General features: G+C 46.5%; 1 protein-coding gene across 1 annotated transcript in view; it reads left to right on the top strand.

Annotated features, from left to right (window-relative positions):
* Positions 1-19,032, top strand: part of RTTN (rotatin) — a 93,329-nt gene that overhangs the window by 27,935 nt on the left and 46,362 nt on the right. Inside the window, exons 15-28 of the mRNA XM_068147686.1 lie at positions 559-684; positions 3,946-4,062; positions 4,706-4,845; positions 6,805-6,976; positions 7,730-7,829; positions 8,437-8,525; positions 10,453-10,570; positions 11,574-11,670; positions 12,360-12,428; positions 12,775-12,963; positions 14,525-14,764; positions 15,489-15,633; positions 16,932-17,086; positions 18,386-18,605. Of these exons, the coding sequence (XP_068003787.1) occupies positions 559-684; positions 3,946-4,062; positions 4,706-4,845; positions 6,805-6,976; positions 7,730-7,829; positions 8,437-8,525; positions 10,453-10,570; positions 11,574-11,670; positions 12,360-12,428; positions 12,775-12,963; positions 14,525-14,764; positions 15,489-15,633; positions 16,932-17,086; positions 18,386-18,605 (1,977 nt within the window). The remainder of the gene's footprint in view (positions 1-558; positions 685-3,945; positions 4,063-4,705; positions 4,846-6,804; positions 6,977-7,729; positions 7,830-8,436; positions 8,526-10,452; positions 10,571-11,573; positions 11,671-12,359; positions 12,429-12,774; positions 12,964-14,524; positions 14,765-15,488; positions 15,634-16,931; positions 17,087-18,385; positions 18,606-19,032) is intronic.

The following is a 19,032-nucleotide window of genomic DNA, read 5'->3' as shown; positions in this document are numbered from 1 at the left end:
GCCTGGAGAAGAGAAGGCTCAGGGGAGACCTCATTGCCCTCTACAACTACCTGAAAGGTGGTTGTAGCCAGGAAGGGGTTGGTCTCTTCTCCCAGGCAACCAGTAGCAGAACAAGAGGACACAGTCTCAAGCTGCGCCAGGGGAGGTTTAGACTCGAGGTGAGGAGGAAGTTCTTCACCGAGCGAGTCATTCGTCATTGGAATGTGCTGCCCAGGGAGGTGGTGGAGTCACCGTCCCTGGAGGTGTTCAAGAGGGGATTGGACGTGGCACTTGGTGCCATGGTCTAGTCATGGGGTCTGTGTTGATAGGTTGGACTCGATGATCCTCGAGGTCCTTCCCAACCTTAGTTATACTGTGATACTGTGATCCTAAGATTCTATGATTACTTAGTGCAACACCCCAAGTGTTCAGTAAAGATTCATTTCTATGTGACCTACTCTAGGTGATTCTGCTCTGGTAGGGGGGTTGGACTGGATGATCTTTCAAAGTCCCTTCCAACCCCTAACATTCTGTGTTTCTGTGAATTGTAAAACTAAGAAGCTTTTCTTTCTACTGCAGGACTGTTTAGGTATTCATAATGTTGCCAAGCCTGGGTCTTCAGCCTGCCATGGAGTGCATTTCCTTCTGCAGCCAAGAGTGTTGTATGAGATCTGTACCTTTGGCCTTCAGGAAGAGAAGAACGAGGTACTGTGTTGAATAGCTGTGTTTAGTAGTTGATGTGCACACCAAGTATGTGTTGATAGTTCTCCATGGTGGTCTGAGGTTTACCTGGTTTCTTGGATATAGAAACCTATGCAAACAGTGAAGCTGTAGTCAACTGAAAGGCTTTTCAATGATGAATTGAGACTAAACCATTTTCTAAGCATTGGATGCTATGAAATGTAATGAAGACCAATGAGAAATGAAATATATTCAGCCCTAATAAAATGTAGAGGTGATGAAATAGTATGGAAGATGCTTTGCATTCATGGAAAACCTGAAGTCTCAAGTTCTTGTGAAGGAGGGATGACCTCTGAAGTGCATGTGTTGGTTGAGGAGCAAAAAGGCATTTGAAATCTGCAGTATCTGTGCTACACCAGTGTTTTCTATCACAGCAACCACACCTGTGTTTAAATGTAGTGACCTGGCTGTTGTAGAAGTGTTCTATAGTATTCTAGAACAGGACCAGTTTCTATTGTGTTCATTTGTATACACAAGTGCTTGACATAGATCCACCATGCCCAGCTCTGGTGCCCTCAACACAGAAAGTACATAGACCTGATGGAGTGGGTCCAGAGGAAGGCCACAAAAATCATCAGGGGGCTGGAGCACCTCTGCTATGAAGACAGGTTGAGGGAGCTGGGGTTGTTCAGCCTAGAGAAGGGAAGGCTCCAGGGAGACGTTATAGGACTCTTCCAGTACCTGAAGGGGGCTACAAGAAGGCTGCAGAGGGATTGTTCCCAAAGGCCTGCAGTGACAGGGTGAGGGGTAATGGTTTGGAGCGAGAGAAGAGCAGACTGAGATTGGACGTTAGGAACAAGCTCTGTAACATGGGGGTGCTGGAACAGGCTACCCAGGGAGGTGGTTGAGGCCCCATCCATGAAGATTTTCGAGGTGAGGCTGGACGAGTCTCTGAGCAACCTGATCTAGTAGAGGATGTCCCTGCTGACTGTAGGGGAGGTTGGACTAAATGCCCTTTGGAGGTCCCTTGCAATCCAAACCATTCTGTGATTCTATGATCTCCTAGCTTATAAAGCTAAGTAGGCAGTTCTTGGGGCGGGGCAGGGGGAATTCTTTAGATTATTTGTGAGTACTTCAGTTGGTAGTGCATAAGACCCTTCATGGGAAGGTCATGGGTTCAAGCCTGCAGTGGGCAGTATCACAGTATAACTAAGGTTGGAAAAGACCTCGAGGATCATTGAGTCCAACCTATCAACACAGACCCCATGACTAGACCATGGCACCAAGTGCCACGTCCAATCCCCTCTTGAACACCTCCAGGGATGGTGACTCCACCACCTCCCTGGGCAGCACATTCCAATGATGAATGACTCGCTCGGTGAAGAACTTCCTCCTCACCTCGAGTCTAAACCTCCCCTGGTGCAGCTTGAGACTGTGTCCCCTTGTTCTGGTGCTGGTTGCCTGGGAGAAGAGACCAACCCCTTCCCGGCCACAACCACCCCTCAGGCAGTTGTAGAGGGCAATGAGGTCTCCCCTGAGCCTCCTCTTCTCCAGGCTAAACAATCCCAGCTCCCTCAGCCTCTCCTCATAGGGCTTGTGTTCAAGGCCTCTCCCCAGCCTTGTTGCCCTTCTCTGGACACGTTCAAGTGTTTCGATGTCCTTAGTGTCCTCCCTACTCTAGTCATGAGGTCTGTGGTGACAGGTTGGACTCAATGATCTTTGAGGTCTCTTCCAACCTCTGTGATACTGAATACTGAATATACTTTATAGCTGCTCTCTAAGGCCCTCTGTGGGCAGAGAGGGAAGAATGTTGACAAACAACTTCTGGGTTTTTCTCAGCTTGTTTCCTGGAAGAGGTGATTCTTGTTAAACACACTCCTCTGCACAATTCCATTTACAAGTGATTGTTGGGTTGGGTTTTTTTTCATGTTAGCATTTTTTTTAGAAAGCATTAAATATCTCTGCTGATGTGCTTTGTATTTGTACTTGCTAATGTGTCTTTTTCCAGGGAAAGCATTTATTTTCATTTCTTTCTTGGGTGCCTTATTTAGTGATTTGTGAAGCATAACAAATAGGCTTCAGCTGACACTAAATTTATTAATTCATGGAGATGGAGAATTCATGTTTGCAAAATGATCTCATTTGGTTCCCTTTATCTTCTAATGCCTTCTCCTTATGCTTCTAACAAACTAGATAATGAAGGTCATATCCAGGCATGTTTTGTTTTACTTCTTGGCTGTGTATCTGCTATTTAAGTTTTCATAAAGCATCAGTTTCATCTTTTTGAGGCATGTGACAAGGAGAAGCAATTGAGAAGAACTTTGTATTCTAAGATTGGGCTTAATATTTGCCTTCTCCCTTAAAGCTAGGGTAGACTGATATTATTAAAGGCTGCTCTTGTTGCCTGGGGTGAGAGGATTTTTAGATCGGTCATAAAGTGCAGGTGTTCAGCTGCCCAAGGTAGGTGGTGGGGAAGGTTGTGGATGTCTCCTCCCTGGGGGTATCACAGTATCACAGTATAGCTAAGGTTGGAAAGGACCTCGAGGATCATCGAGTCCAACCTATCAACACAGACCCCATGACTAGACCATGGCACCAAGTGCCACATCCAATCCCCTCTTGGCACGTCCAAGTGCCACGTCCAATCCCCTCTTGAACACCTCCAGGGACGGTGACTCCACCACCTCCCTGGGCAGCCCGTTCCAATGACGAATGACTCGCTTGGTGAAGAACTTCCTCCTCACCTCGAGTCTAAACCTCCTCTGGCACAGCTTGAGACTGTGTCCCCTTGTTCTGGTGCTGGTTGCCTGGGAGAAAAGACCAAACGCCTCCCGGCTACAACCACCTTTCAGGTAGTTGTAGAGGGCAATGAGGTCTCCCCTGAGCCTCCTCTTCTCCAGGCTAAACAACCCCAGCTCCCTCAGCCTCTCCTCATAGGGCTTGTGCTCAAGGCCTCTCCCCAGCCTTGTTGCCCTTCTCTGGACACGTTCAAGTGTTTCGATGTCCTTCTTCAAGGCCAGGCTGGATGAGGCCTTGAGCAGCCAAGTCTAGTTGAGAGGTGTCCCTGCCCATGGTGGGGAGGTTGGAGTAGATGATCTCTGAGGTCCCTTCCAACCTGAGCCATTCTAGGATTCTATGAATTTAAAAGTGACATTTTGCAGTGACAGTATTGTGTCTGTAGATCTTTTATCTTTGAGATGTTTTTTATAACCTTTCCAGTTACAGCACTTGACAAAGTGTCTTAGACACATCCATGGTTGCATTAATTTCTTTGGTTGTGAGCAGGTGAACTCTTCAGCCAAGGCCATTCTGCTGCACCTGTTGCAGGGACGATTAGTGATGGAAGGAGTGACTTGGAACAAGTTTGTGGAGGCCCTCTGTCCTGTCATTCCTGTTTTGCAGGTACTTCTTAAGTACTTTAGTCTAAATTTGAGGCATGAAATGTAAGAAAGAAAATAGTAACAGAAAAAAGGCCTTCATCTTTAGTGACTAAATGATTCAGTCCACTGACTTATTAATTCAAGAGCAATGGGACCTTTCATCACTGAGTCTTATTTTCTTCTCATCTATTTTAAAAACCCTGTATTTTAGATTTTAGTGAAACATTCATAAAATGCAGGGGGAAAAAAGTATATAGGATTTGGTTTTTACTTGATTTAGTATAGAGGTTACTAAGTCCAGTAATTTAAGGTGACTGGGCAAGATGGGTTTAGGTTGGATCTCAAGAGGAAATTCTGCACAATGAGAGTGGTGAAATACTGCAACAGGCTGCCCAGGGATGTGGTTGAGGGCCTGTCCCTGGAGACATTCAATCAAGATCCAACTTGCTGTGGCCCTAGGTGGCCTGGTCTAGTTGGAGGGGTCCCTGCTGACTGCAGAGGGGCTGGACAAGATGCCCTTTGAGGATTCCTTCCAACCCAATGTGTCCTTTATGAAACCCTGTAAAAAAAAAAGGGAACGAATTCCTTTGTCTAATTTACTAAGTTAGTAACTAGGTTTTGTGCTTTTATTGCTGGAAATTTTTGTTTGTTGTTCTTTGTTTTAGGGTTATGCTGACACAAAAGATGTGCTGGGTAAATGCATCCTTATGCTGAGTGAGACACCCTCTGACAAAGGAGAGGGTGTTCTCCCTACAACTCCTAGGCTACGAGCTGCCCTGCGCCTTCTCTTCTCCAAAAAGCAGCTGTAAGTGACAGCCTGCAGGTTTCTGATGACAACAATACCTTAGCCTGTCATTTAGAAGGGCTATGCACAGATGTACTTGAGCTGCTCAAGTTAAATACTGGATTTTCTTGGGAGTGGGGGTAGTTGTTTTCTATTGCAACAGCTATGTTCCATAGGACAACAATGTGCCCTTGTGGCCAAGAGAACCAATGGTATCCTGGGGCACATCAAGTAAAGTGTGTCCAGCAGGTCTAGGGGGGTTCTTTTTCCCCTGTACTCTGCTTTGGTGAGACCACACCTGCAATACTGTATTCAGTTTTGGGCTCCCCAGTTCAAGAGAGACAGGGATCTGCTGGAGAGAATTCAACAGAGAGCCTCAAGAATGATTAGGGGACTTGAGCATCTCCCCTATGAAGAGAGACTGAGAGCCCTGGGGCTGTTTAGTCTGGAGAAGAGAAGGCTGAGAAAGGATCTGATCACTGTCTAAATATCTGAGGTGTGGGTGTCAAGTGGATGGGGCTAATCTCTTTTTGGTAGTGTGCAATAATAAGACAAGCAACAACAGGTACAAGCTTGAACATAGAAGATTCTGCCTCAACATAAGGAGAAACTTTACAGTGAGGGTGACAGAGCACTGGAACAGGCTGCCCAGAGAGGTTGTGGAGTCTCCTTCTCTGGAGACTTTCCAAACCCACCTGGATTCATTCCTGCATGTCATGCCCTAGGTGATCCTGCTTTAGGCAGGGGGTTGGACTAGGTGATGATCTCTGGAGGTCCCTTCCAACCTCTAATGTACTGTGATACTGTGATATTATGTGGAACAGCTTGAGGAAATGGGCAGTTTGTTCTGGAGAAGGGAAGGCTGAGGGAAGATCTCATTGCTCTCTACAGTGCTCTGAAAGGAGGTTGGAGGGATGTGGGGCTGATCTCCCAAATTAATAGTGATAGGGTAAGAGGATAGGGCCTCAAGTTTCACCAGGGGAGGCTTAGGTTGGATATTAGGAAAAGTTTCTTTCCTGAAAGAGTGGTGAGGTGTTGGAACAGGTTGCCCAAGGAGGTGGTGGAGTCAGCATCCCTGGAGATGTTAATAAAATGTGTAGACATGGCACTTTGGAACATGGTTTAGTGGCTGTGGTGGTTTTGGGTTGATGGTTGGACTTGATGACTTTTAGAGGTCTTTTCCAACCAAAGCAATGCTGTGATGCTTTGTTCTTCTTTTTAAAACCAATGCAGTGGATTGATTTCACAGTATCACAGTATAACTTAGGTTGGAAATGACCTCGAGGATCATCGAGTCCAACCTATCAACACAGACCCCATGACTAGACCATGGCACCAAGTGCCACGTCCAATCCCCTCTTGAACACCTCCAGGGACGGTGACTCCACCACCTCCCTGGGCAGCACATTCCAATGACGAATGACTCGCTCGGTGAAGAACTTCCTCCTCACCTCGAGTCTAAACCTCCCCTGGCACAGCTTGAGACTGTGTCCCCTTGTTCTGGTGCTGGTTGCCTGGGAGAAGAGACCAACCCCTTCCTGGCTACAACCACCTTTCAGGTAGTTGTAGAGGGCAACGAGGTCACCCCTGAGCTTCCTCTTCTCCAGGCTAAACAACCCCAGCTCCCTCAGCCTCTCCTCATAGGGCTTGTGCTCAAGGCCTCTCCCCAGCCTTGTTGCCCTTCTCTGGACACCTTCAAGTGTTTCGATGTCCTTCTTAAACTGAGGAGCCCAGAACTGGACACAGTACTCAAGGTGCAGCCTAACCAAAGCAGAGTCCAGGGGCACAATGACCTCCCTGCTCCTGCTGGCCACACTATTCCTATTTGAAGGCAGATTAATCAATACTGAGCTGAGTAAACACTTCGCCCTACACTGTGATAATGTTATAAACTAATTCATCCTTAACTATACAGCCAAAGTTTTCCACTTTGCGGGGGGGGCTTCATCTGTTTATTCTTTTTACTGCTTACTCCTGTAGGGTTCGTTCTTCAGCTCTTCAACATCTAACGTTCCATCTGTTGAATGAAGAAGATGCAAAGCTCAAACGCCCAGATCTGCATGGCAGCCTGCTTTCCAGCATGGCAAACTTGTTTGTTCTGGAAAAAGCTGTTGAGCTAAAATTGGATGATAAAAGAGAATCGATATTTAAGGTGAGTAAACTCTGTCTTAAGGTTGTCATGGATTGACTCCTCTACCAGCCCAGTCACTCAAGTCACCACTTGCTTTAAAACACCACAGGCCTGTTCTGTTTACAACTTAATTGTGCATGCATAGGCTGATTTAGTTATTTTTTTCTCACACATAGCTTTTTTTTTCCCCCCATAAAATCAATTTATACTGACACAAGCACAAATAATTTTAAATATAGAGCCACAGAATGGTTTGGGTTGTAAAGGACTTAAAGGTCATATCCCAGCATCCCTGCCATAAGCAGGTACATCTTTGAACTAGACTTGCTTGCTCAAGGCCTCATCCAACCTGTCTTTGAACACCCTTAGTGAGGAGGCATCCACAACCTCTCTCAGCAGCCTGTTCCAGAGTCTCGCCACCCTGGTACAAAAGAACTTCTTCTTCAGATCCAGTCTAACCCTGCTATTCCTCAGCTTAAAACCATTCCTCCTTGTCCTATGGCTAGACATCCTTGTGAAAAGGCCCTCTCCAGCCTTCCTGTAGGATCCCTTCAGATCCTGGAAGGCAGCTCTAAGGTAGCCCCAGAATCGTCTCTTTTCCAGGCTGAGCAACCCCAGCTCGCTCAGCCTATCCTCATAGCAGAGGTACTCCAGCCCTTGGCTCATCTTTGTGGCCTCCTTTGGACTGGATCTTTTTATTTTCTACTTTCTTGGCTGGTTACCTTACTTGATAACACCATGCTGGATGTAAATCTAATGTAGTTTTTCTTCCAGTCAGAAACTGTTGAGAAGCTTTATGCCATCTTGACTTCAGCTGCCGTTGACCTACCTTTACGCAAGTCTGCAGCTGACCAGCTGGCTGTCATTGTAGAAGGTAAAACAATTGTTCAGCACCTTTGTGTTCATGTGATGACCATTGTGAGAGCTTGCAGGGTTGCTGGGTTTGCTGTATGTCTGGCTAAGGGCACTCTGTCATTTTCTTGGGCTAGAATTTTAATGCTAAAAAATAGCCCAAACAGTTTGTTGTTATTTTTTTCCCCATGGGAATAAGAAATATTGGTTAACTGTTTAAAAGAAACAACTTTCCTGGGTGATAAAGGAGTAAGCTGAATTCAGTGAGCTCTGAAAAAGCTTTTTTTTTTCCCTCCTACTTTAATCTTTTAATATTCACCAGTTTGTTATCTCTGTCAGAAATAAGAGTGCCTCAAACTTTTTGCTAGTGGTAAGTCAGATACTCTGAGTCAGTCCTTATAGGAGAGGTTCTGCAGCCTCCTGATGATCTTCGTGTTCCTCCTCTGGACTTGCTCCATCAGATCCATGTCATTCCTGTGTGGAGGGCTCCAGATGTGCACTTGTTCTGTGAACTGGCAATTTTGGAAACTTGTTTTCAGCAGGAAGAGTTTGTGAAGTTACAGAAAAAAGTTTAATCTTCAGGTGGTGTAGAAGCAGTGATGCTAACTGCCGTTTGTGTTTCCCTACAGATACCAAAATGCATGGCATTGTGAAAAAGTTGGGTGTGGTAGAAAAGGTTTTGGCTTACCTCAATGAGTTCATTCATGTGGATGGCATGGTAAGATTGAGGGAACATCTCTGCTATGAAGAAAGATCCAGAGCCCTGTCTGGAGAAGAGAAGGCTGGGAGAGGATCTGATCAGTATCATAGTATCATAGTATCAGTCAGGGATGGAAGGGACCACAAGGATCATCTAGTTCCAACCCCCCTGCCATGGGCAGGGACACCCCACACTAGATCAGGCTGGCCAGAGCCTCATCCAGCCTGGGCTTAAACACCTCCAGGGACGGGGCCTTGACCACCTCCCTGGACAACCCATTCCAGGGCTTCACCACTCTCATGGTGAAGAACCTCCTCCTCACATCTAGCCTGAATCTCCCCACCTTCAGCTTCATTCCATTCCCCCTAGTCCTATCACTACCTGAGATCCTGAGAAGTCCTTCCCCAGCCTTCCTGTAGGCCCCCTTCAGATACTGGAAGGCCACAATGAGGTCACCTGGGAGCCTTCTCTTCTGCAGACTGAACAGCCCCAACTCCTTCAGTCTGTCCTCACAGGAGAGGTGCTCCACCCCTCTGATCATCCTCGTGGCCCTTCTCTGGACATGTTCCAGCACCTCCATATCCCTCTTGTAATAGGGGCTCCAGAACTGGACACAGTACTCCAGGTGGGGTCTCACCAGAGCTGAGTAGAGGGGGAGGATCACCTCCCTCGACCTGCTGGCCACACTTCTCCTGATGCAGCCCAGGATCTGATTGGCTTTGCGGGCTGCAAGTGCACGCTGAGAGCTATTGTTGAGCTTTTTGTCTCTAAGTATCTGAGGGGTGGTGTGGTGGTTTTAGGCTATGCCTTTAAAATTTAGTTACAGATTTCAAGCAGAAAAGTAGAAAAATAGAAACAAATCACTATTGGGTATAAAAAAGACAACAAAAGATTATTCTAAACAAATTCATTGGGTAAATAGCTAGAGTAAGATGAGCTGTACCATAACAGTTCTCTCTCTTCTTTCCTGATCTCTTCTGTTTTTGCTTCGCTCTGGAAAGATTAACCTGCTTGTTGGCTGGCCTTGGCTGAGCTGTTTAGTTAAGTCTAACCCACTGCTTTCTCTCCGCTCCTTTTCTCTCTTGGGACAGGAGGTGGGGTCAGTGGAACAGCTTCCCTGGTCTCTGACCAGGGGAGTTTTCCTGTTGTTTGCTAATTGTAAATATCTGTATACCATTGTAAATCCTGTGTATTTTGTACATATTCATTGCATTCTATTGTAGAGTGTAGTTCTTGCTTGTAAATACAGCTTCATTTGCTTCTAACTGAGTTGCTCTGGCAAAGTTAATGCTGGGGGAAAACTTCAACCCACCAGGTGGGTGTCAGGATGAAGGTGCCAGGCTATTTGTGGTGGTGCCCAGTGATAGGACAAGGAACAACAGGTACAAGCTGGAACCCAGGAACTTCCACTTCAGTACAATGAGAAACTTCCTTGGTGTGAGGGTGCTGGAGGCCTGGAGCAGGCTACCCAGAGAGGTTGTGGAGTCTCCTTCTCTGGAGACCTTCCAAACCCACCTGGATGCGTTCTTGTGTGTCCTACCCTAGGTGATCCTACTCTGGCAGGGGGAGTTGGACTGGATGATCTCTGTAGATTCCCTCCAACCCCCAACATGCTATTATTTTGTCTGTGCAGAGGTCCTCTTGCACCTTGCAGCCTTGCAGAGGTGCAAGTCCTCTTGTTACACTGCTTTTATCTGAGTTTTTCCTTAGTTTCCTTTGTGCTAAACTGGACATCCAAACCTTGCCTGGGGAAAGTTGCAGAGCATTTTAGAGGTGAAATCTGAAATTCCACATGTTGGACAATGAATGCTTTAGATCAAGCCAACAGGACAGTGTAAGCTGACAGCTGTATATGGAATTCCACAGGACAGCTAGTATTAATCATCTGATACTGGATTACCCTAATTGTTATTGATCTTTCCTTGTTTTTTCTCTGTTCCTGGAGCTCATGGAGGCCATCATGGTACCATGCCTGACGCTCTTACGCAAGCTGGTGTCTGCTGATCCGGTTCTTCGTCTTTCTCTAGCACAGCAGTCAGCTCTGCTGCTTTTGCTCTTCAGAGGTAAGGAGTCTGTACTGGCTTTGATGAACGCATCAAAAGAAAATGTGTAGAATATGGTTAGATGTTTAACCAATAACATTCAAAAGAACCTTGAATCACTTCAGGGTTTCTAATACTTAAAAGATAAGTCACTGTGTGCTGCTGTTACCCAAGCAGGACAAGGGAGGGGATTCTGCCCCTCTGCTCTGTTCTCATGAGACCTCACCTGGAGTATTGCATCCAGTTCTGGTGCCCCTCAGCATAAAAAGGACGTGGAACCGCTGGAGTGTGTCCAGAGGAGGCCACAGAGATGTTCAGAGGGATGGAGAACCTCCCCTGTGAGGACAGGCTGAGGGAGTTGAGGCTGTTCAGCCCAAAGAAAAGAAGGCTTCAGGGAGACCTTAGAGAAGCCTTCCAGTACCTGAAAAGGGGCCTATAAGAAAGCTAGGGAGAGACTTTGTAGTGGTAGGATGAGAGGGATTGGATTGAGTCACTGTCCCTGGAGGTGTTCCAAAAAAGATTGGATGTCACTTGGAGCCATGGTTTAGTTGCCAGGTGGTGTTAGGTAATAGGTTGGACCTGATGATCTCTGAGGTCTTTTCCAACCTGGTTGATTCTGTGAATCTTGAGGAGGGCAGATTTAGACTGGAGATTGGGAAGAAATTCTTGACAGTGAGGGTGGGGAAACACTGGAACAGTTTGCCCAGGGAGGTAGTGGATGCCCCTCCCTTGAGGTGTTCAAGGCCACGTTAGATGAGGCCTTAAGCAACCTAGGCTACTGGAAGGTGTCTCTGCCCATTTCAGGGGGGTTGGAACTGGATGGTATTCAAGGCTCCTTCCAACCCAGACCTTTCTATGAATCTATGAATCTTGGAGTCTAATCTGTGAATCTGCATTGTCACATCTGTTGAAGACGTTGGCAAAATGCCTGTGGAAATGAGTTGTTGTTAACCAGTGTGCTTCTCTGTATTTGTAAATGTCTGTCTTTTCCTAACACATTTCTGGGTATCTTTCTTTCATTCAGTTTCCCTGCTGTTCCACAATGATGCTGCTGTTTTAACTGAAGCTGCAGTGTTGCTCTGTCTTCTGTTGTTCGACGAAGCAGCCAGAACAGAAATGTGGTATGAAAAAAATAGCTTTTTAATCACAGTATCTGTGGTAGAAATGTGAGGTTTTAGTGCAAGTAAGTTTATATATCCAAAGAAATCAGGCTCTAAACATTACATACAACTAAAATTTCATGGTTGTAGACCAAACAAATGGTTTCAGTATTTGGGTTGCATGCTGTATAGACATAGAACTACACTGCATATTTTTTGCAGTATAAATACATGGACATGATGGAGCAGGGCCAGAAGAGGTTGACAAAAGTGATTCAAGGGCTGGAGCACCTTTGCTACAAAGGACAGGCTGAGGGAGCTGGAGTTGTTCAGTCTGGAGAGGAGAAGGCTCTGGAGAGACCTAATAGCAACCTTCTAATACCTGAAGGGGCCTAAAAGAAGGCTGCAGAGGGACTGTTTGCAGAGGCCTGCAGTGAATAGGACGAGGGGCAATGGTTTGAAATGACAGAAGAAGAGATTGAGTTTGGATGTTAGGAACGAGTTCTGCACCATGAGGTTGGTGGAACATTGTTACAGGTTGCCCAGTTGAGGCCTTATCCAGAGCCTGGATAAGGCCCTGAGCAGCCTGATCTAATGGATGATGTCCCTGCTGACTGCAGGAGGGGTTGGTCGTTGGTCTGGATGCTCTTTTTAGGTCCCTTCCAACCTAAACCATTCTGATTCTATAACTATTATGTAACCTCTTGCAGGGCTGATGGCACAACCACTGATGGTAGTGGCCTACCTCCCTTCAGTCTACCTGTTGCTATTGTCAGAAGGTATGTGTGGGTAGTTTGGGGTTTGGGAGGTATTCAGTTATTTTTAAACAGTTAACTTTGCTTTTTTTGCCATTTGCTCTCGTTCCTGAAGTGTGGAGATGGGAGAATGAAGGGCAACATTTGATTTTTAAATCCAAAACTGCATTTTTAAGCAAGGAGCTATTTCTCTAAGTCTTTGTTTTCTGCCAAACAGCTTCAAGAGCTTTGTTTGCACATTTCAAAGCTTGATCCAATAGAGCATTTAATTAAAAAAAAAACCAAAACAAGGTCAAACCAAACAAAACCAAAGAAAAAAGGGAACAACCAACCTCCTTTTAATTTTTCCTTCATGTGTTTCTTTTTTTAGGTATCATCTCCCAGTTAGGATCACCGCTCATCATGTTGTTAGCCCTAACACTGTTGTGCTGCCATTGTCTTCAGAGTGCTTGGCTATGAAGCCTGTGTCAGATATGCTTAAGATGGCTTGGAATTTCTCCTGGTACCATGGGATTGAAAACCTACTGCAACTGATGAATTCTGAAGAGGAAGCAGGAATGTGAGCCCATTTATCTTGATTTTTAAATCCTGGCACATTTCAGTTAAGTTAACCTTCCAACTGGCTTCAAATGCTTTCAGCTTCAGAGAGGAGCTCAGGTTGTTCTGGGTTTGAGGGTTGGGTTGGATGATCTTTGAATTCTTTTCCAACCAGATATATTCTGTGATTCTGATTCTACTGGTTTGAGGTAACATGGATTGAGGAAGGGCAGGTCCTGCCTCTCCAACCTGATCTCCTTCTATGATCAGGTGACCCGTCTGGTGGACGTGGGAAGCCTGTGGATGTGGTCTGCCTGGACTTCAGCAAGGCCTTTGACACCGTCCCCCACAGCAAACTGCTGTCTAAGCTGTCAGCTCGTGGCTTGGACCACTACACTCTGTGCTGGGGTAGGAACTGGCTGGAGGGCCGAGCCCAGAGAGTGGTGGTGAATGGTGCCACATCCAGCTGGCGGCCAGTCACCAGTGGCGTCCCCCAGGGATCAGTGCTGAGCCCCATCCTCTTTAACATCTTCATCGATGATCTGGATGAGGGGGTCGAGTCAGTCATCAGCAAGTTTGCAGAGGACACCAAGTTAGGAGCAGATGTTAGTCAGTTAGAGGATAGAAAGGCTCTGCAGAGGGACCTCGACCAACTGGACAGATGGGCAGAGTCCAATGGGATGGCATTCAACAAGTCCAAGTGCCGAGTGCTGCACTTTGGCTACGGCAATCCCATGCAGAGCTACAGGCTGGGGTTGGAGTGGCTGGAGAGCTCCCAAACAGAGAGGGACCTGGGGGTGCTGATGGACAGCCGCCTGAATATGAGCCAGCAGTGTGCCCAGGTGGCCAAGAGGGCCAATGGCATCCTGGCCTGCATTAGGAATAGTGTGGCCAGCAGGAGCAGGGAAGTCATTGTGCCCCTGGACTCTGCTTTGGTTAGGCTGCACCTTGAGTCCTGTGTCCAGTTCTGGGCCCCTCAGTTCAAGGCGTTCAAGGCGTTCAAGGGGAGATTGGACGTGGCACTTGGTGCCATGGTCTAGTCATGGGGTCTGTGTTGATAGGTTGGACTTGATGATCCTCGAGGTCTCTTCCAACCTTAGTTATACTGTGATACTGTGAGAGTGGTGTATTTTAAAAAGAAAGGATCACATCTCAGGAGGCTGTAGACATGTTGTCCAAGAACCTAAACAGCTCATGCTTTAAATGAGGTGGGGTTGTTAGTTATTGTTGCTGGTTTGGGGTGGAAGTGGGGGAACAAGAAGGAGAGGAAAGAATTGGTTAGCAGAAATAACATTTTAAGTCAGCACTGGAGCAGGCTGCCCAGGGGGGTTGTGGAGTCTCCCTCTCTGGAGATATTTGAAACCCACCTGGATGTGTTCCTCTGTGATCTGGTATAGGTCATCCTGCTCTGGTAGGGGGGTTGGACTGGATGATCTTTCAAGGTCCCTTCCAGCCCCTAATATTCTGTGATTCTGTAATTTCTGTCTTGTCTTCTCGTTTGAACCTGGGGGTGAAGGAGTCAGCACTGACTGAAGTGATCATCAAGGTCCTGACTTAATAATTTTTCTCTTCTACCTTTTCAGATTTTTAGACTCATTAAAACTATCTTCAGAAGATGTTCTTCTACTCAAGATAACTCACACCGGCTATGGACTGCAGGATTGTCTTAATTCAATCATTCAGGCAGCATCCCACAGGAATGTTCGAACTGCTCTAACTAGGCTTAGTTTTTACATGCTGAATGACAGACTGGCATTCAAATGCAGTTCTGGGTCTTGTGGAACCACTTTGAAGAGCTTTGTTTGGCAAAAGGCAATAAGCAGGTGAGCTTTTTGAGGACAGAACTTCATTCCTGTTTATGAAGCTTAAGCTGGAAAGTTCCTATTTTTCATATTTTAAATGTACAGAATTGAATGTCCATGCACCTCTGTTTCTGACACAGCAGGGCATAAACAATCCAGGAGATTCTTGGAGAAGCACTTAGAATCTTAGGGGCAGGGGCACCTCATGCTAGATCAGGTTGCTCAGAGCCACATCCAGCCTTGGCTTCGAACACCTCCAGGGATGAGGCTTCCATCACCTCCTTGGGCAACCTTTTCTAGAGTCTTGCCACCCTCATGGTGAAAAACTTCCTGACATTCATTCTGAATCTACCCATTTCTACTTTTGCCCCATTTCTTCTAGTCCTGTCATTACCTGACACCCTAAAAAGTCCCTCCCCAGCTTTCATGTAACCCCTTTCAGATACTGGAAAGCCACAATAAGGCCTCCTTGGAGCCTTCTCTTCTCCAGACTGTACAACCCCAACTCTCTCAGCTATCTCCATAGGAGAGGTGCTCCAGTCCTCTGATCATCCTCGTGGCCCTTCTCTGGACACATTCCAGCACCTCCATATCCTGCTTGTAATACTTCCACCTTTGTCATCTGTAAATATATGCAATATACCTATTTATATAATTTCACGTTTTTAGGTGACTTCAGTCCTGCTAGTTGAGTTCCTAAACTCCACTTTCACATGCTACATATATTCTTCTGTTTGCACTGCAGGTTTCTGCAAGTCCTTCCAGCTTCTGCAGAGGATGAGAGGCTTCTGGTAGACGTATTAAGATTTTTCAACAAGTTGCTTAGAGAGCAGAGATCAAATCTGGAGGCAGAACATCTGAAGTGGATCTTGAAATCATTGCTTAAAAATGTAAGAATATGGCTAAGAAGTCAGATGTGAGAAATGATGCAACTGCGAACTGGTTGTCTGCTTTGGTTTGCTGAGTTGCTCAAAGGGAAGCACTCGTCATAAAAGCAAGGAACAGCAGATCCTGTGGTATTAATCACAGTATCCCAGTACATTAGAGGTTGGAAGGGACCTCCAGAGATCATCAGGTCCAACCCCCCTGCTAAAGCAGGATCATCCAGGGTAGGCTGCACAGGAATGCATCCAGACAGGTTTTGAATGTGTCCAGAGAAGAAGACTCCACAACCTCTCTGGGCAGCCTGTTCCAGTGCTCTGTCACCCCCACTGTAAAGAAGTTTCTCCTCGTGTTGAGGTGCAGTCTTCTATGCTCAAGTTTAAACCTGTTGTTCCTTGTCTTGTTATTGCACACCACCAAAAAGAGCTTGGCCCCCTCCACTTGACACTCACCCCTCAGATATTGATAGGTATTGATCAGATTGCCTCTCAGCCTTCTCTTCTCCAGACTAAACAGCCCCAGGGCATTCAGTCTGTCTTCACAGGGGAGATGCTCAAGTCCCCTAATCATCCTTGTGAAGAAGGGGATTCTGCCCCTCTGCTTTGCTCTCACGAGAGTCCACCTGGAGCACTGCATCCAGTTCTGTTGCCCCCCCTCTCAGCATAAGGACATGGAATTGCTGGAGTACTGCATCCACTTATGGTGCCCCCAGCATAAGGACAAAGAACTGCTGGAGCAGCTCCAGAGGCCACAACAATGATCAGAGCGCTGGAGAACCTCCCCTGTGGGGACAGACAGTGAATTGGAGCTGTTCAGCCTAGAGGAGACAAAGCTCCTGGGAGGCCTTATAATGGCCATTCAGTACCTGAAGGGAGCCTACAGGAGAGCTGGGAAAGACCTTTTTACAAGGTATTGTAGTGGCAGGATGAGAGGGAATGGATTGAAGCTTGAGGAGGGCAGATTTAGACTGGAGATTAGGAAGAAACTCTGTATGGTAAGGGTGGTAAGATGCTGGAACAGGTTGCCCATGGAGGTCATGGATATCCTCTCCCTGGAGGTGTCCAAGGCCAGGCTGGATGAGGCCTTGAGCAACCTGGGCTCATGGAAGATGTCCCTGCCCATGGCAGGAGGTTGGAACTAGATGATCTTTAAGGTCCCTTCCAACCCAAATCATGCAATGACTCTGAATTTGTGATTTCTGCTGTGTGTGATTTGCAAGCTCTCAACAGGAAGTTGGCTTTCTGGTGGGGATTGAAGTAGGATTTAAACTATGTGTCCTCTGACTGTCTTTCTTCTTTCTTTTTAGAAACCAAAATCCCTTTTATGCCTCCTGGTGCGGCCGGAATCTCAAGCACGGGATGAAGCTGATGAAATGCAGAGTGCTGTCAGGCAGCAACTGGATAAAGAACTGATTCATCTTTTTAACACAGTGCTGTTTTGTTCCATGTCAGTGACTGACAGGTACAGTGGAAATAGATCTGCCTTTGTAATTCTGACAGGGCATCACAATGTCTGCTGCTGCTGTATCTCAGTCAGAGTTTGAATAGAATTGCATTGTGGCTCAACCATTGGCTGGCCTTCCAGGACTTGAAGGCGGCCTACAAGAAGGCTGCAGAGGGACTGTTTGCAAAGGCCTGCAATGACAGGATGAGGGGCAATGGTTTGAAATTAGAGAAGAGCAGATCTAGATTCGAGGTGAGGAACAAGTTCTGCACCATGAGAGTGCTGAAAAACTGCAACAGGTTGCCCAGCGAGGTAGTTTGGGCCCCATCCCTGGAGATATTCAAGGTGAGGCTGGACAAGGCTCTGGGCACCCTGATCTACTGGAGAATGCCCCTGCTGACTCTAGAGTTGGTTTGGACAAGATTCCCTTTGTGGGTTCCCTCCAACCCAAACCATTCTATGACTCTATGATTTTAAACTGAAAAACTGGAATATAGAATCATAGAATCAGTCAGGGTTGGAAGGGACCACAAGGATCATCTAATTCCAACCCCCCTGCCATGGCCAGGGACACCCCACACTAGGTCAGGCTGGCCAGAGCCTCATCCAGCCTGCTCTTAAACACCTTCAGGGACGGGGCCTCGACCACCTCCCTGGACAACCCATTCCAGGGTTTCACCACTCTCATGGTGAAGAACTTCCTCCTCACATCCAGCCTGAATCTCCCCACCTCCAGCTTCATTCCATTCCCCCTAGTCCTATCACTACCTGAGATCCTGAGCAGTCCCTCCCCTGCCTTCCTGTAGGCCCCCTTCAGATACTGGAAGGCCACAATGAGGTCACCTGGGAGCCTTCTCTTCTGCAGACTGAACAGCCCCAACTCCTTCAGTCTGTCCTCATAGGAGAGGTGCTCTGAAAGGAGATTGAAACGAGGTGAGGATTGCTCTCTGCTCCCTGGTATTGGGTGATAGGATAAGAGGAAATGGACTAAGCTGTGCCACTCTTTACTTAACGTGCTCCTTAATAATTAGAATTCTGTCTAATTTTAACAATAAGAGAGTTATATCTTGGTTTTACTGTTATCATCAGCTGCTGCAGCATGCTTTCAGAACCTGGGTGAAGATAGAAAATGCACAGAGTAACATGGAATTAAATTGGCTATCAACCAATAGTAACAAATCGAGATGCTGAGACTCATACGCTAAGTGTAAGAAGCATGAGGCACTGATCTCTTGTGGAATGTTTCCTCACAAAAGCTTCACGTTGGCAGCTGATTTTTTTGTGTCTTTTTGTTTGTTTTTTTAACAACAAAACCAGAGAGGGCTTGGAGCTCGCAGGCTCTTTCAGGTCTGAGTTGGCTCTGACATTGCTGCAGTGCTTAAGGCTGACAGATGCCCCACATTTTTATGGCCTCCCTTCACTGGAGAGAACATTAAGAGGAATGGTTCATGTCACTGCGCTTCCAGGCTGGAGTACCTACTCTGCTGCAGCTGAACCTGGCACCATTTGTGAGAAATACTTAATAGGTCTGCTCGAGGTGAGTAGCTTAGAAATTAGCTTTTGGGTTGAGTGCTGGCAAGGATCTGCCTAGCTAATAGCACTAACTAATGGCACAGGTTTAGCTTTTACTTGTAGGGACTATCATCTCTAGAAACAGGGGTGGGAAACATGTTTTTCTCTGCCAAATAAATAGTGAAAGCATCGAGTCTATGATCCTGGTCTCACTGAGGATGACCCTGTTTACTGCAGATGACCTCTGGAGGTCCCTTCCAACCCAGACCATTGTATGACTCTGTGATTCTATGTTGTGTGCTGTGTGTCTGTATCAATGATGCTAGGTTGTATTGTGTGAGTCTTCATCCCCTATTTAAATACTGGTATAAAGTGGTTATAATGTAAGCAAGATGAAACATAGGTGTGTGTTGGCATTTCTGGGTTTTTGTTTGTTTGGTTTTTGGTAACTG

This window comes from Melanerpes formicivorus, unplaced genomic scaffold (assembly GCF_026170545.1).
Source record: "Melanerpes formicivorus ecotype bairdi unplaced genomic scaffold, bMelFor1.0.p_v2 SCAF_15, whole genome shotgun sequence".
NCBI classification, from domain to species: domain Eukaryota; kingdom Metazoa; phylum Chordata; class Aves; order Piciformes; family Picidae; genus Melanerpes; species Melanerpes formicivorus.
The sequence above is the reverse complement of the archived record's forward strand: the minus strand, read 5'-3'. Positions and strand labels throughout refer to the sequence as shown.